Source organism: Tinamus guttatus, unplaced genomic scaffold, assembly GCF_059628265.1.
Source record: "Tinamus guttatus ecotype Peru unplaced genomic scaffold, ASM5962826v1 Tinamus_guttatus_pri_ptg000287l, whole genome shotgun sequence".
NCBI lineage: Eukaryota > Metazoa > Chordata > Aves > Tinamiformes > Tinamidae > Tinamus > Tinamus guttatus.
In genome coordinates, this window is record NW_028288821.1 from 12,679,769 (window position 1) to 12,696,175 (window position 16,407).

The 16,407-nt window shown below is 36.6% G+C and overlaps 1 protein-coding gene across 1 annotated transcript in view; it reads left to right on the forward strand.

Annotated features, from left to right (window-relative positions):
• CHM (CHM Rab escort protein) overlaps positions 1–16,407 on the forward strand; it is a 55,754-nt gene that overhangs the window by 23,777 nt on the left and 15,570 nt on the right. Inside the window, exons 6-9 of the mRNA XM_088527617.1 lie at positions 206–322; positions 878–998; positions 3,557–3,782; positions 15,211–15,288. Coding sequence (XP_088383743.1) covers positions 206–322; positions 878–998; positions 3,557–3,782; positions 15,211–15,288 — 542 coding nt within the window. The remainder of the gene's footprint in view (positions 1–205; positions 323–877; positions 999–3,556; positions 3,783–15,210; positions 15,289–16,407) is intronic.

The following is a 16,407-nucleotide window of genomic DNA, read 5'->3' on the forward strand; positions in this document are numbered from 1 at the left end:
CTTATCTCCTGTGATGATCTTTCTATGTCTCTGTGGTTTCTCCAGTTAATTTTGTTTTGAATATGCTTTTTAGTTCATTGTGTGTAACTAAATAGTATAGAAAATAATTTACAAATGTTTACTCTTACTCCTGAAATTACTATTTTCTGTGGATGGAAGTGCTTCTTTCTCTTTACTCACTGTGTTATTTTTGTTTATTGTGCAGCTGCTTTATTCCCGAGGTCTGTTAATTGACCTTCTCATTAAGTCAAATGTTAGCAGATATGCGGAGTTTAAAAATGCCACACGAGTTCTTGCCTTTCAAGAAGGAAAAGTGGAACAGGTATTGAAGAAGAATCTATTATGTGTGCTTAACCTGAGCTTTTCCAAGTCAAATTTTGAAATTTTTTTTTCAGGAGACTTTTGTAGCAGTAAGCTGGTATATTTAATTGAAATTTTTGTTTTAATTTCATAAATGTTTGTTTTACTTTCATTTTTGGTATGTCAGTCAGCAGTTGAATATTAAGGATGCACAGGTTTTAGGTTTTAAAATTCCTTGGGTAGACTTGATTTGTCTTTTTTTGTCCGTGTAGGAGAGAAGTCATTAGTCTGATAATGGTAATAGGAGATATTAGAGATGCAATTGAAACTGAAGGGAAATAATAAAAACAAGGAAAGCGGGGAAAATATTTTAGAGTATTTTTATTATGAAAAAATGAGTATAATTTTAGCTCTATTAGAAAACAGTAGAAATAAATCTGGAGGAGCAAAACAACAGTTCTAATGAAAAATAGGAACCTTAAATGTTTGTTAGATAATCAGCTAAGGTCTTATTTCATGCCTTTCCCACACAAGCTATATAAAACACCTAATTTTTTTTTAAATATATATTTTCTAGGTACCTTGTTCTAGAGCAGATGTCTTCAATAGCAGACAGCTCACTATGGTGGAAAAGAGATTGCTGATGAAATTTTTGACATTTTGTCTGGAGTATGAGCAACACCCTGAGGAATACCAAGGTAGCATTTCTTTGAGTATTACTTAACATTCTTGCTTTGGGTTATTCCATTTTGCACAATTTTGATAGCTCTCATGTTTTCATTCAATTTTTATAATATTAATTTTCAAAGGATACTTTGACCTTTTTCTCACCTTTCACATAAATATGAAATTTTAGTTAAGCTCTTGCACTTCTAGTTCTCATAATATCATTAATTATTTTCATTTTTCTTTAACAGCAAGAACTCATATAACAGAGTAGCAAAGTGTTTTTATTTATTTTCCTTCAGGGCTTTTGTAATATGGTGTGATGCACCTGATCACCTTTTTGGAGATGATATGTAAATTCTGTAAATCCTGTGACAATATCTTGCCACAAAATTAGAAATGTTAAACATGGAATTTTTAACTTTGAAAGTAAATGTGAATTGTGAAGTTGAAAATGCAATTTCATTGAAGGGGGAATAAATTATTGAGTTACTTAAAGGAGTGAACATGTGAATTGGTTGGAGCCACGTTATGCAAAGAATAGTGGGCATTGGGTCTAAGAGGAAAATTGGCCAGGGGAAGGGAAGTGCTCTCTGCTTTGGTTTTGTGAACAAAGGGTATGAAGAATGGAGGGATGTTCTGAGTGCTTGCAGTCTAACAGTAAACCAAGGCAAAAAATGTAAAATCTATCAAAAGGAAGTAACGAAGATAAAGGGATATGATATTTAAACCCGTTACTATAGGTTTTAGAGGGAAGCATTTCGGTGCTTTTGTGGGTGATAGGAGATGCTTTCAGAAGAAGCAGTTGTTAGTTACTGATATTGGCCTGGTCGCTTGAGCTTAGAGCTGCTGTGGTTTTATAGGACCTTAGATGATGTAGAAATGACAGAGAAAATGATTTCAAACATGTGCAAGATAGAATTGGTCAATATAGAGAGTGAGAAAAGAGTCTATGATGAACTCTAGGAAATCCTGAAGGGGAAAACCCATTAAAGTGAGCTGGTTTATAGATTACAGGAAATTTGAGGTTTACTACTGAGGGAAGAAATTGAGGCACCTAGAGAAAGAATATAGGTGGTATTTAGAAAATTTATTAATCAAAAAAAGGAGACACCACATCAATTTCAAGTGAATTCATTGATTCATCTACCTAAATGACATTAGATTTATTTTATGTCTAGAGATAGTTAAACAGATTTTGTTCCTACATTTTAAAGTATTCAGGGAAGTAACTGGGAATATTTTTAGTGAGGTTAGTCTAATTTAAAGACTTCAGAATTTAGAATTGTGTCTGGTGAAATTATTACCTTCATTAGGGAAGACAGACTTTTAACATGGAGAGTTAATGATAGTGAAGAATTTTCTTTAAAGCTGTTCTATAAAAATTTCAGTTACATTAAGAAGTCTAGAATTAGAAAAACTTAAGACTTTTTACAGAAAGAGAATAAAATAAAAGAAAATGTAATGTATTTTATGACTTGCTGAATGGCTGTACAACGGGTAGTGAAGTACATTTGTAATAAAACAGTGGTTGAATCTCAGACAGAGTAAATGGCCTGATAATGCTGGTCACAGCGTTGGAGGGCAGTACTCCTGCATTACTCTTGAGTCTTCGTGTGGCTGAAATAAGCTTAAGAATAGATCTCTGAATGGTATGAAATACATTATTGCTTGAAACAATGTTTTTCTGCAAAAGAAAATTCAAGGTATATTAAGATAATTAAACTTACTGTAGTATTTCAGAGATATAACAGTAACATTTGAGGCCACGTTTGCCTTCACTGTTGCCTGAAAGAATTCTGTTTTTCTGTACATGTCCAAGTGTAGTATTGATTTGACGAGGACATACGCTGCTTTGTCCTTGTCATCATCTCAGCTTTGTCTCATCTCATCTATCCTTGTTTACTGGGAAGTCAGCAATCTGACATACCTGGAATATGTATTTCCTTTCTCATCTTTGGTTTCAAACACTGCATGAATGGCTCATCCACACATAACTATATGCTCTAACCACATAGATATGGATTCAATAGTACAATTTTTGCCCAGATGTTATGTTAAATGGGTAAATATTTATGTAATTTACAGGAATCAGCTGTACTATCCCAATTCATGGTAAAACCTATGGATTTTTGTCTGCCATGTGGCTGATATTCCACACATTTTCCTAGGAAGTTAAATCTTGAGCAAAAATAGTTACATGATTGAGAAATGGGTATAGGTGAAATGTAACTTACTTGAAGAAGCCATATTTAGGTGGTGCTCAGATAATCTGTGAAACTAGGTAATCCTATTCCAGTCTCATAAGGAGTTCATATGTAGCAGATTTGTCTTATTCCAAAGTATTTTAGTGGTGATATAATGTGGTGATATTTCTGTCTTCTAGAAAAAGCACTTTGAGAGTAAATGTTTTAGCTTTTACACGATAGAACTATCTATTTTCAGTCATACAGATGTTAAAGATCTGCGTATTTTCTTTTATGATCACTTTTGATCTTTTTTTAAATATAAAAGTATTTCTTCAAGTTGAACCACCAGAGCAAGTACAAGTGTCGAGCTATTTCATCTGCCTGGATTTATTTTTTTTCAGATTACGAGAGTAGGCCCTTTGCTCAGTTCTTGGGAACGCAGAAGCTGACACCCAGCTTGCAGCACTTCATTCTTCACTCCATCGCGATGGTGTCGGAGGCTGATTGCAGCACCCTGGATGGGCTCCAGGCAACCAGGAAGTTCCTCCAGTGCCTCGGCCGCTACGGCAACACGCCGTTCTTGTTTCCTCTCTATGGCCAAGGAGAGATTCCACAGTGTTTCTGCAGGTAAGCTCAACTTCCCGTGTATGTACCTTCAAAAAAGGAAATTCTTAGTAGCCTAATGCTAGTAGAGCAATTCCTGCTGGCAATTGCCTGGTAGTTTTTGTTTCGTGTTTTCTTCGGCTGTGAACCGCCTCCAGTTTTGCTTTTTCCTACGACAGAAAGAAACATTTTTACTGTGGTACATTCAGCTCTTGAATTCAGGAAACTGATTTGAAGAATTTTGAATAATATTTCATCCAGAGCAGCAGAAATATTTTGCATTTTGCTAGTTTAATACTTGGAAGCAATTTTCTCTATGTTACAAGTACAACTTTTAATGACTGTTGTTCTGATGGCTGCCTATCCTACTAATAATTGGGAAAAGATGAGAGATGATTTCAGTCGTGAATAGCTTTCCTTTCTTAAGACTGATCAATGAGGAGTCATGCCTGTCAACAGGGATGACTGTAGCACTATTTTGTTGCATCTAAACGATATATTCAAATACAGTTCCTGTAAGTATCAGGGCTGTGTTCTTTTCCAGTGGACTCTCTATTTTTTTAAACATGTGTGCTGCTGTTACGACGTCCTGGTTTGTAGTGTGCCCTTGGACATTCTTTTCCTGCCGTGTCTGTGTAATGGCTCTGTATTTCTGCTCTATAAGGACACTTAAGACTATTGCCAGAAAAATGGCCTTAGCAGCCTGGGCTTGTTTGGCAGTATATAGGATGGATGCAAATATACGTCGATAAAACCATTCTGGAATAATTGTCATAGGTCATGGAGGATGTCTGAAAAGCAGCTGGTTGGCACTGGTGGCTGGTCTCAGAAAAGGCTTGATTTGGCCTTAACGTTTGGTAAAAACACATGGAATTGTCCTAGGTAATATTTCAGCGTTTGTATACATGCTTACCTTATTTCATTAGACAGCCAGGCATTATTTTGTAGTATATTGAATAGGAATGTTATCTGGTAACTTGATTTTCTGACAATAGCCTTTTGTCTATACCTGAAATTATATGGTGATTTTTTTTAACTGTGGGATTGTGTACTGTGCTGCAACTAGCCAGTTTGTGAAGAAGAGTTGTCTTTTAGGTAAATTCTTGAGACACAGTTGTGCAACAGGATCTATGTTCATGGATTTTATGCAGGTCTTTCTATTTTTATAGGTTTGCATGTGGGACTAGATCTGCACATGACCAATAGATTAAGAAATCATAAATTTATCAAAACCATTATAGAATTACTAGTTTTGTGATGTTTCTCATCAGACTTTCTTGGGTTTCAAATATATGAATATTTTAACTTTAATGATTAAAAATAGAATATTAATTTTACTTTCTCTCATGTAGATTCTTCTTCATATATATTTTTTCTTATGTTGTTGAAAGCATTTTCACTTTACTTTGTTTAATAGCAAGCACAGGCAACTTCCTGATCTATTAAAGCACCATGTTTAAAGAGTTAGCAATAACAGTGTCTAGAAGTCACTTAAACATGCTTATCAGAAAATATCTCTGTGATAACAAGAACTCTTCAGATTGTCTAAAGTTTCTGATTATGCCTGTTGCCTGCAGCACTTAAGGGGTTTTGTTGTTGTTAAATTGTAAATCTTACAAGTAGGATAGGGAGAGTGCTTTAATAGTTGAACAAATTATTCTCTCAAACCAAGAAGTAATTATGCTTTTAAAAGGTTTATATTACAAAGCCTTATACTAAAAATTAAATCTGAAATGTCATTGTTTTCAAGTGAACCATTTAGTAAGCAATCACTTTTTTTTTTCTTTTTTTTTTTTTTTGAAAGAGAGATTAATTACAATTATTATACAAGATCTATTTTGGGTCTCACTAAAACTCAGTGGTATCCTAAGAATAGAGTTCAGACTGTGTGGCAAAGTGGTGATGCCACAACCTATACATCATACCCTGCAGTTTTTATCACCAGGTTATCAGAGCAAGGTGTCACCTGTTCTGTGATTTCTAACCACCCCTCTATATTCTGTTTTAATGTAAACCTCTTAAGCGTTTCTTGCAGCCAGTTACACTGTGTGTTCTCATCAAGGCTACTGTTATAAATGGTGTGCATGCATATTTATGTGAATGATTCAAAGACATTTGTAAGTCACATCCTTGCATTCTAAATGAATTCTGCATAAACATACAACATTTTATAACTACAGAAGACACTTGAGTGAGTAAAAGCGGTGTTAGTACTTTATTGGTTTAAACAGGTATGGTTTAGGAGAGAAAATTAAACTTTTATATCGCTCTAATGTACCTCCCAATATGTCGAGGTGCAGGTGTGAGATTTCTATCCCCATAAATCGAATGTGTGATACAACGAAGGTCACTGGAAACCTCATGCTCTTCCAAGCTGACAAGCAGCAAAACTTTTACTGACCTGTCTCGTAGCCTCTTGTTTCAAACTTGTTCATATGAAACTTGTTTCTCTTTCTAATGAAGTAGCGGCATTATGCTTGGTAATAAGTAAACAAATAAATATATCTCATTCCTAAGAAAAATCCCATGAAGGGTATTGTAAAAGCAGATACCAAAAGTTTGCTGAAATATATGCAGGGAGGCAAGGGAAGTGAACGCCATTTTGCAGTTTACAGCCAACATCCTTTTTGCAGATCAAGTGGAGCTTACAATTTCTTGAAAAAATGTCACTAAAGAGAAATTGCAGTTAATCTTTGTTAGACTGTAAAGCAGCAATGCAGCGTTCACAATGTGCAGTGTATCTTTGATTTTTCTGGTTTTAGGAGAAAGAAAAGGCTGTCAACTTTCTATTTTTGCTTTGTTGTTGGAAGTTTTACATAAAAATCTAAAACGGGTCTTGATCTAACAGTTGATTATTAACTCATAAATTATACAGTGTCATTTAAAGTAAATAAAGGGAGTCTAATATTTTTTTCCTACACCTTTTCATACATTCTAAACAAATACTTCTTCTGTAGCTTGTATCTCCTTTTCCTTGTTTTTTTTTTTTTCAGAAAAAAAAAAAGATTTTGTTTCATGATTTTTTTTTTTTGATGTATTTGGAAGAGCTGTTTTATAAATTCTTTCACTTCTCCTCTTAATCCCAGTAGAATATCCATCTTATTTTCAGTTTTTCGCCAAGCGGAAGTCTTTCCAAAAACTCAATTTTGATCCTCTTCTCCGAAGAGTAGTGTTGTTCAATGAGTAGGGTGAAGAATAGGCGAGAAGTCAGTCGTGGCCGCCTTTACTTTTAACTTTTATGAGTTATTTTGAAGGACTCTGCCTGCTTTCGCTTCAACTTGTCTTCAGATTCTTTTTTTCGGGATTCTTACGTGGTTGCCTTCTGACCCTCGAGGCGTGGACACGCTGTGCTCAGCAAAGTGGTGGGTTTTTTCCTCGTCGCCGTGTTAGAGGGAGGTAGAGGCTGTTCTGTGGGCTCTGCAGTTGTGGTAACTGGTGCTGAGGTAGAGGAGTGTCGTCTGCTGCCTCACCACAGGAGTTAGACATCCACCACATCCAGTCAGTCCATGACTAACGTTTTGTATGCCCTGTCAAGTAGGCTTTGGACTTTTACACTTACATACATTAGTGGGCAACATTCCTCTTTGCCGTTGTTGCAGATTCTAAGTGAAATTACTTACTTTGTGACAGTGACAGTATAGCTTTGTATGGAGGGAAGTTCTGATTAAGAATCATCCCTTTTCATCCCTACGTTCCTAAGAAGATTAAGAATCCAGGCTGCACTATGCTAGATTGTCTGACTGACTTGGAAGATTCCTGTATATATTTTAGAAATATATCAGCAGTTTTTACCTTATATTTGGACTATTGTATGTTACGAATGGTGAAGTTTTAAGGATTGTCTTAGCCATGTAACGTTGCTGCCCTAGAAGTTTGCAATGTTCCAAAATCAAGATCAGACTTTAGGAAACCTGAATGCGTTGGGAATCAATAAGGAATTGAGCACAAGATCTAATGTATTACTGGGAAATTCAAATAACACTGTTAATTACTTGTGGTCTCAGATATGTCAGCAGCTAGTTTTAAGTTTTAGGAGGTCTGTAGTTTTATGTAAGTGTGGAAGAATCACAGTTCTCTCTGAAATATGAGTTGAGTTCTAAATTTAAAAATGCATCATTTGTGTATTTATATAGATCACATTGTTTAAAAATTCATTTCTTTGGACATGAGAACATATTTTGAAATTACTGACAGTATAGCTTGTCAGTGTTACCAAGTCCCTTTTCGAATGCTGAGTGGGAAGAGTAGTTGTCATACTGCTCTTAATTTTTTTAAAAAACTTGAATTTAATCAAGTAGTAAAACTTTTGACATAGCTGGAGTTTTTACAGACAAACTTGGTATATATCTCATACTTTGCTGGCAGATGAATGCAGAACGGGCAAGTGTAGTTAGCATGATTGTTTGTAGGATCAGTTGTTTGTTTTTTCCCCTACGGAGAAACTCTTTCTTGGGATAAACATCAGGGAAGTGAGATAATCCATCATTCTGAGACCTGTTCTCTAGTGATGGATGGATAGATTGGTAAAGTAACTCAATAATCTTCATTTTTTTTCAGGTTATTCACAGATCAGTGAGCATTGTCGTTAATAAAGCTATGGAATGCTTTTGTGTCCCTGCCCACATTATTTCTCAGGATTTGACAGGAAAAGACTTTTAATTTGGAAATAACCTTTGTAGTGAAATACACTCTACGTGTATGCAGCTCTGAGAAGTATCTTCCCGCTTTAGGTCTTATCGCTCTTCTCAGAAAAAGGCGTTTGTCCCTTTTTTGTTTTAAAACATGTCTACAAGTAAGGAATGTTTTGAAGTCCTCATTATTTCAATGTCTGGAAATATAGTATGCTTCCAATGTCTATACCTCATGAAGACCTTTAAGCTAGCATGTACCATATGAAATTCACCTCTAAATCACAAGAATGATGTCAAAGTATGTAGGTTCCAGAATTGTAACAAGAACAGAAAAAAAAAAATCAGTTAAAAAGTTCTTGGTATTACAAGGGATTGGAATGTATTCAATGGTTTATTCAATTTAATATTACATTTTTTTTAAAAAAAAAAAAAACCCTGAAATCAGCTGCATTATTTTACTCTCAAATCAATCTTGCTTCATTTTACAAAAATGTCTGAAACATAAATGTATAGAATATAAATGCTGAAATGGAGATCCTATTTTCATAATTATTCTCTTCAATAATTAAGATAATGTGAATAATTTAGTATTTGGTATTATTTTTTCACAGTCTCACAGTTTTCACAGTAGAAAGAGTTTGAATAGATATGACATTACTTTGCTTGTGTGGTGATATGCAGATTCTGGCTCATATATTAAAAATAGGGACTCAGAAGTATGTGTTCGTTATAGTATTACTGGAAGATCCGTGATAACTACATGCATTTATATAGGCGCAGATGGAGATGTGAATGCAAATGTAGTTTAGCAGAGTCTATTTCCATTCAAATGGAAGACTGAGAAAGGCTTCCAAAATATTGTTTAATTAATGAAATAGTCCGTGTATTTTACCAAAAGTTAAGATAACTTGAGATTTTATATTTCAACTGGAGGCAGAGAGCACAAAAATGGATTTTGTAGATGACCAAGTACTTAGTGACTGGCTTCTCCCACTGCTTTTTGTGTCTCGCAAGCTCCTGTTGAGGGCAGAGCCATATTACTGCAACTTTGATTTTAAGGATTTGAAACTCAGGAACTTGCAATAAATTTACGTTTAGATTACTTTTTTTTCCCCACCCCTCTCTCAGCTTGAGGGCTCTGAGCTGTCTCCATTCATGTCTGCTTTGTGTCTCTGTGGAAGAAGTTGTCTGAAACTCCAATTGGCAGGTGTTCACGTGCTTTTTTATTAGTATTTTTTCAGTTCGGGTTGGAGGCTGTGCCAGTAACTCTTCCTATAGCACTGCCTGCTCACAACTGTGGGATTCCCTTGTGTTTCCTGGTGCCAGTGCAGAGGTGAAGAACGAGGGAAGGAAGTTAGCTTGTGTGGTTCCAGTGTTCGGAAGTTAACTGACTTCCGGGTGATAACTGTGCAGGAAATTCCTCATGACTTTTAAACAGTTACTGTGCTAATTAGGTTAATAAATTGGCTGATTGGAGAATTTTTCAGGACCTTTTGAAAAAGTTGATTTTGTTCTGGGTACCGCATTCATTTTTTACTATAAAAATACTTTGATTCCTTCTTCTTTAGCTTGCCTCAGCGTTTGCTGTCGTACATTATCCTTCCCAGTAATTCCCTAGGTGCGAGGGCAGTTCCGGATGGCAGTGGACGTTACCTTTGGAGAGATGTGTTCCTTCAGTGCTCGCTGGCTCTTCTCGCCCTCGCCCAGCGGGTCGGTGCACAGACTAAGATGAGACTTTAAATGGAGTGTTCTGTGCTAGGAGGACTCATTAGCTCCTTCCCGAACTGCAGCCCTTTGAGTTGTGATTTGTCCATGTTCTCCTTTTTGATGATTTTTAGAACATATAACAGTATACTGCAGGAAATGCAGTTTTGGGGACTGTCAGGAAGAAGAGAATGTAACATAAGAACCGAGACGCAGCTTGTACTATGGGCAAAAATAAATTCTAAGAGGGCAATTTATTAGTTCAGGCCCGCGGCATGTTTTCCTTTGATCTTTCTCCAAAGCCTCCTGTGCCATGCATGCAGTGTTTGTCTTTAAGGAAGAAAATATTTTTTGCTGTAGATGACTATACAATTAGGGAAAAGACTATTCAATTTCTTTAATCACTCTGTGCGTTTTAGGGAAAAAAAAAGTCATGCCAGAAATAAAAGCAACTTTTTCTGGTGGAGAACTATGCTTTGTGATATGGTTTTCCAGTCCTTTCGTGTAGTTTCAGAATGAACTAAGTGTAGTCTGTAAGCTGTGAGTGTTTATGGTATCTCTGTGTTGAAAATCAAGATGTCAGACAGAGAGACATTCTATTTTTGTTCAATTAATATCGGAGAGCATTACATCAAAGCAGTAAACTCCTCTTGTAGCAACAGATGCAGCAACCCTGAAGCCTATTTTCTCTCTTGTTACATTAGTGTTTAATTAAAGAAAACAACTAGTTGGAGGCAGTTACTTTCTGTGAAATGTAATGAAGATTTATTTTGTAAGTGACCTTCACTGTATTAGCTGAAACAGTAATCAGTAAAATTAATAGAATAATCAAATTATATACAAACTCATAAATCATCATGAATATGCTGTCAAAAATCCAGCTCTTAATATGTCCTATTGTTTCGCAGCTGTATTAAAAATTACAACTGCTGATTCCTGCCTCGATAGGAACTGAAATGGCATTTAAAGGCTGTGTATGATGGAGGGCTACCAGGCCAAAAATTTTCACAACTGTTAATTTAGCTGTAATATGATTTGATGTCAGCAGGGCAAAGTTGAAGCGGAGTACAGTGTTGTTGCTATCTTTCAACAAAAGCTGAATTACTGGTGAAGGCAGAAGCCAGTTAGAGTAATATCAGTTTAAATGTCTGTCATTTAGGGTTAATAGTATCAAAGAGTTCCCTTGTACTTCCAGTACAGTCAAATCTTCTTGAATAAGCTACTGTATGAAAGTAATGTTAACACAATGATTTTAATTTACCATAAAATATTGGGATGCTATTTAGTTTAATATTTCAATTTCTATATTTAAATAATTTTGGCAAGTTCTTCTAAATCAAGTCTTTTTCATGTTTGGCTGTTTTAATAGGTGTTTCAGCTCTTTGTAATTGTTTAACATAATACAATCAAAATTCCTTTCTATTTTCATTTAGAAGGAAAAGGTTTTTGCTGGCCTAATATGAAAACAGGTCATGCCCTCCTCCACTGGGTAGCAGACCACTCTTGAAAATTAGTCATTCACATTTTTGCGCAGCCAAGCAGCAAAGTTCTTTCAAAGCATGCTGGATAAATAAAGTGCATTTATCAAAACGCCCTTGAATGTGGTTGAAGTTAAAGGAAAGATATAATTTATACATTTTTTTTTTCACAAAGGAATGTTGCTTATAGTTAGGTAAATAGTCCTAATTTTTTATGTTCAGTAACATGAGATGTGTAACTTGAGTTGGTCTGGAAGATCTTAACACTTGCTTTATCAGGTTAGAAGCCACCAATTGCAGCCTTACAGATGGTAAGTTCCAAGGCTCTAGAATATTCCTGAGTGGATGTTTAACCTTTGGATCATCTTCTGCAACCAACCTCTGGCCTACCAAAGGTGGGATACAGCACTGTGTATCTTCCGCTTATTTTTGCCTGGGTAGAAGCTGTGTTTATGGGGCCTGGATCTTCTCCTTTACCCAGTAGGTGATACTGTTGGTCTGTCCGTAGAAGGCCAGGTCTGGTGCAGAACTGAGGGGAGATGTCAGCTGGTAGCACGTTTAGCTCCTTGCCATGCCGCATCGTTCACAAGCTTTAAAAGGTCCTGTGATGTTAGTGTCTTTGAACTCAATTTGTGCATTCCAGTATGGATTCCATTATAGGAAGTAAGTTTGCAGAATTAAAGGTTTTTTCATCATCTTTGAATACTGTAAATGTGACATTATTGCCTGGTATTCTTGTATGAGGCATAAGGAGTGAAGAAGATGTGAATGTTCCTCGGTTCATTTTGCTTGTCTGTAGTGGCAAGATGGAAATATATCACATATCCTGGCAACAGCTAAAGCTTTTCAAAACTGACAAACTGTTCTTTTCCTTGCATCAAAACATATTTATTAATTTGTGCTTTAATATTATGGACCACCTGGTAATCTGCCTGATGAGCAGCACAAGGTTATGTACTTTTCCTCTAAGAAGAAGCAGGTCCTTCTTCTGCTCGGTCGAGTGATATTTATTAAAGTTTTATTTATTAAAGTTTTTTGTGGGAGTGGGGAGGGGGAGAAAGGATTATAGAACACTGCTTGAAACTCCTTTCTAGCCTTTACCACCTGTGCTCAGTTTAGAGAGGATAAAGAAGAGATACCGCAGTAGAGGAAGACAGAAAATTTCCAAAACCCTCTCTAATACATGGTGCCCAATATAAACATCAGAAGGACCCCAGTATGAAAGAGTAGCTTGACCCAGAAATGGACTTCGCTGTTGAATACCAGAATTTTCCTATTCCTGTATGTGGGGGGAAATGAACAAGTTGAGCTTTGACTCAAAAGGTGCTTTTGTGTCCTCATCAGCTAATAGAAGGTGTGGATGCACCTCAGGACAGCCTTCGGATGTTCCTTCCGAGGAAGGGTGACGTCTGTTGAGAGCATGAGGAGGGAAGGACCTCTTTGCAGTCTAGAACTGTGTCTAGAACTGTGAACCTGTGAGACTTGAAGGTTAAGTGATAAACTGGAATTTTCTAGTTTGGGACAGAGTGATCCTCCTTTATCCAAACTTACATCCTAGCATAAGAATGAGCAATTATAACAAGCATGGTGTTGTGAATATGATCGCATGGATGTTGAGTTTGTGGTTCTTGTGAAGCAAAGTTCATTGTTAGCAATTTTCATGTTACAATGTTTTGTTTCGGTCTCTGCAGTAATTCTTAATGCAAAATTTTTTGAGGTCACACTGTAGGTTTGAGTCACACACAAGTAGGTTTGAGTCCATTGATGGGTTGTCTATGTGTTTTACCATTTTTCCCCTTCCCCTGTTTATACGGCCAGTCTTTCAAATGGTGTGAGATAATAACCCATAATCATGGTCAAATACTGCCTGTACCTTTTGAACAATACTTTTGAATAGTAAGGATGACAGAAAAGAGCAGAGGTGGCATAGTTCATAGATAATTCATAGGGCAAGGAAAGAACAGTCAGATATTATGGGATAGCATTTGACAGTTGTCTCTGATGGGGCAGTTCTCTCAGGATAAAGGACATGCAGTTTGTACAAATACACAGTTTATTTGTGCTCTTCCAAATGCATAAGAAGAGGTCAGTGATAGCTAATTGATATGAATGAACCACTGGAGAGTCTTAAGGAAAATTAAAGATTCCCAACACTGATGACTCAAAACGATCCAATCCTGAAATGTTATTGTAAGGACTTGGGCAAATCTTGATGTGCCAGGTGTTGTATGATCACCCTAAGATGAGTGCATTTTCTCAGATGATTGAAAATTAAAGGTAAAGGGCTAATCATGTGAATAGTTAGGAAAGTCGTGTGGCTTGCCGTGACAACAGAGTCTTTCCAAATGATGAAAGCTTCAGTAGGTCTCTAAGTCCGTTTTGAAACGCTGTCATTCAAAACCCTGTACGCTGTACTAGAGTGTGATATAGTGAAGGATTTCTGTAGTTTTGCTGGTAAGTTCTTGGAACGTTTAGTTGTCAGGAGTCCCCAGTAAGGAGTATGTGTCTGTGGGCAGGAGCCCGTGTTACGGGGCAGGGAGGGGATGCTGCTGCACCGGCCCCGTCCCGCAGCGCGTGGCGAAACGCGCTCTGCGCACAGCGCCGTGCCGCGCGCTGCTCCGTGCTGAGCCTGCCATGCTGACCCTGCCGTGGCACGGGGGCTCCCGCCTTATCCACTGCACTGCAGCAAACGGAAAGCAGAGAACTCTAACCACATTGTTACAGCATTTCTTGCTAAAAAGATACGACAGAATCTTTATTAAAAAGTATTTGTAAAAGCTGGTATAAACACATATGCAAAAATAACTTCCTCGTGTTTAAATGTCCTAATGTAATTTCTTTGAATTCTGAGTCTCCCTGTAGTTTAAGAGCAGAAGAGTTGAGATATTTGCATAACTTTTGGATCATTTAATTTTCTTTGCCTGTCTTACATGCTAGGATTTCTGTGTGAGTGGAGAACTTAATATCGAATAGCATAAAATTATCTAGTTTTCATACAGTTGACCTGTGAAGCTGGTTCACTTTTCTGTTCAGGAGATGTTTTTATCATTATCCCACAACAGATTATCTTGGGCAGCTGTGTCTGATCGTGAGCAGAAGGTGGAGGTGTTCACACTTGGAAGAAGGCACCTTTCAGACCGCAAGAAGTCTGCGTTCAGTGCAGCCTTGGAGCCAGTGCTCCCAAAGTATAAGATGCTAATAGCCAGGAAAATTACTGTGCTATGTAAGAGTAGAGAAAGAAATTCAGAAATTACGTATTAGGAATTTTGGTTTTGTTTGTTTGTTCTATTTTAATCCTTATTCTTTGCTATGTAAAATGCAGTTTGGTTGGCAGATATTCTGTGAGCCTTCAGTAAACTGGTGCTGTTCTGGACTGAATGGCTTGGGAGTGACATCCCAGAGAAATGAATACCCAGCTATTTAGGGGCTATGATAAATGCTAATACAAAAAATGTTAATAAAAGATCCTTTACAAAACCATTTGATGTGGTTTATTTTCATTGTCTGTTGCAGAGATGAAGACATCATTAAAAATGTGCAGCAACGTGCAGAGTACTTTGCCTTGCTTATTGCCAATACTCAGATTGCCTACAGTCAGTTAGGACAGGAGTAACTTTTGTTTTTCCTGCTGTGTTCCAGGATGTGTGCTGTGTTTGGGGGTATCTATTGTCTTCGCCATTCTGTGCAGTGCCTTGTAGTGGACAAAGAATCTGGACGGTAAGGGAAATATAAGTAACCTTCTGCCTATATACAAAATACAGATGAAAAATGCATTAAGTCAGTTTAAAAAAAATGATTCTTCAAAGATCCTCCTTGGTATTAATAACACATCAACCTTGATTAAAAGTAATTTGTGTTTAGGTCTTCCAGAACAAGGAAAGTGGGTCTAGAATATAGAAACTAAATTAATTTCCCCGTGATATTACTACAGCTCCTGATCACCCAAGCTTGGAAGACAAATCATTTCAGCTGCCGGGGGGCTGGTGATGAGTGATGTTAGTTTTCCTTGTGGCCTTACCTACTCTAATTGATTTTCATCAGATGACAACAAAGCCCTCTGTTATTGCATTTTTAAAAATGGAGCTCACCTAAAGACTCATCAGATTAATCTTTGCTGATAATGCATGTCACTCCAAGAGAAAAGACTTTAATGAGTTTTGGGGTAGATTGTTGTCATAAACTATGCTGGCCTCTTATCATAGGATAAATTCTTCTACAACAATATCAGGCCTGTAGGCAGGTTTAAATTTGAGCAAAGAAAAATCAACGCAAAGTTTTGCCCATACTGGCATTTTTCACACCCCTGAAGATCATCATGTTGCTGTTACATGGATTCTAACAGTTACTAGTCTAATACCTGTGCTAATTCTTTCTGCTCTTTTAAGAGGCTTTGCAGCTTAGTTTTGGTGATTGAAAATTTCAAAATATTGTGTTGAAAATTTTGAAAATTAAGCTGTGAAACACATAGTAAGGCTGTATGATAATATTTTATTAGAACAATTAGTAATTAAATTATCAGTATAATATTTTTGCTTTCCAGCTGCACACCACAGTTGATACTTTTAGCATGGTATTTAGAGCTAAATTTATCATGACACGGTCAAGTAGCATCTGTTTTTCTTAATTCTCTAAAGAACAGTTTATTTTTCCATTAGTTATTTGAAGTTGAAAAGTTTATAGCTCAGTTTTAGCCCTGGAGATGCAAGTGTGATTATATTTCATCTTATGTGTTCGCAAGTGCATGTTCATATGCATATGTCTCTTCCATAAACTCTGTTTTTAATAATAATATTTGAAATCATGCTAGGGAGCTTTATTTTCCAGTGTTATTTGAAT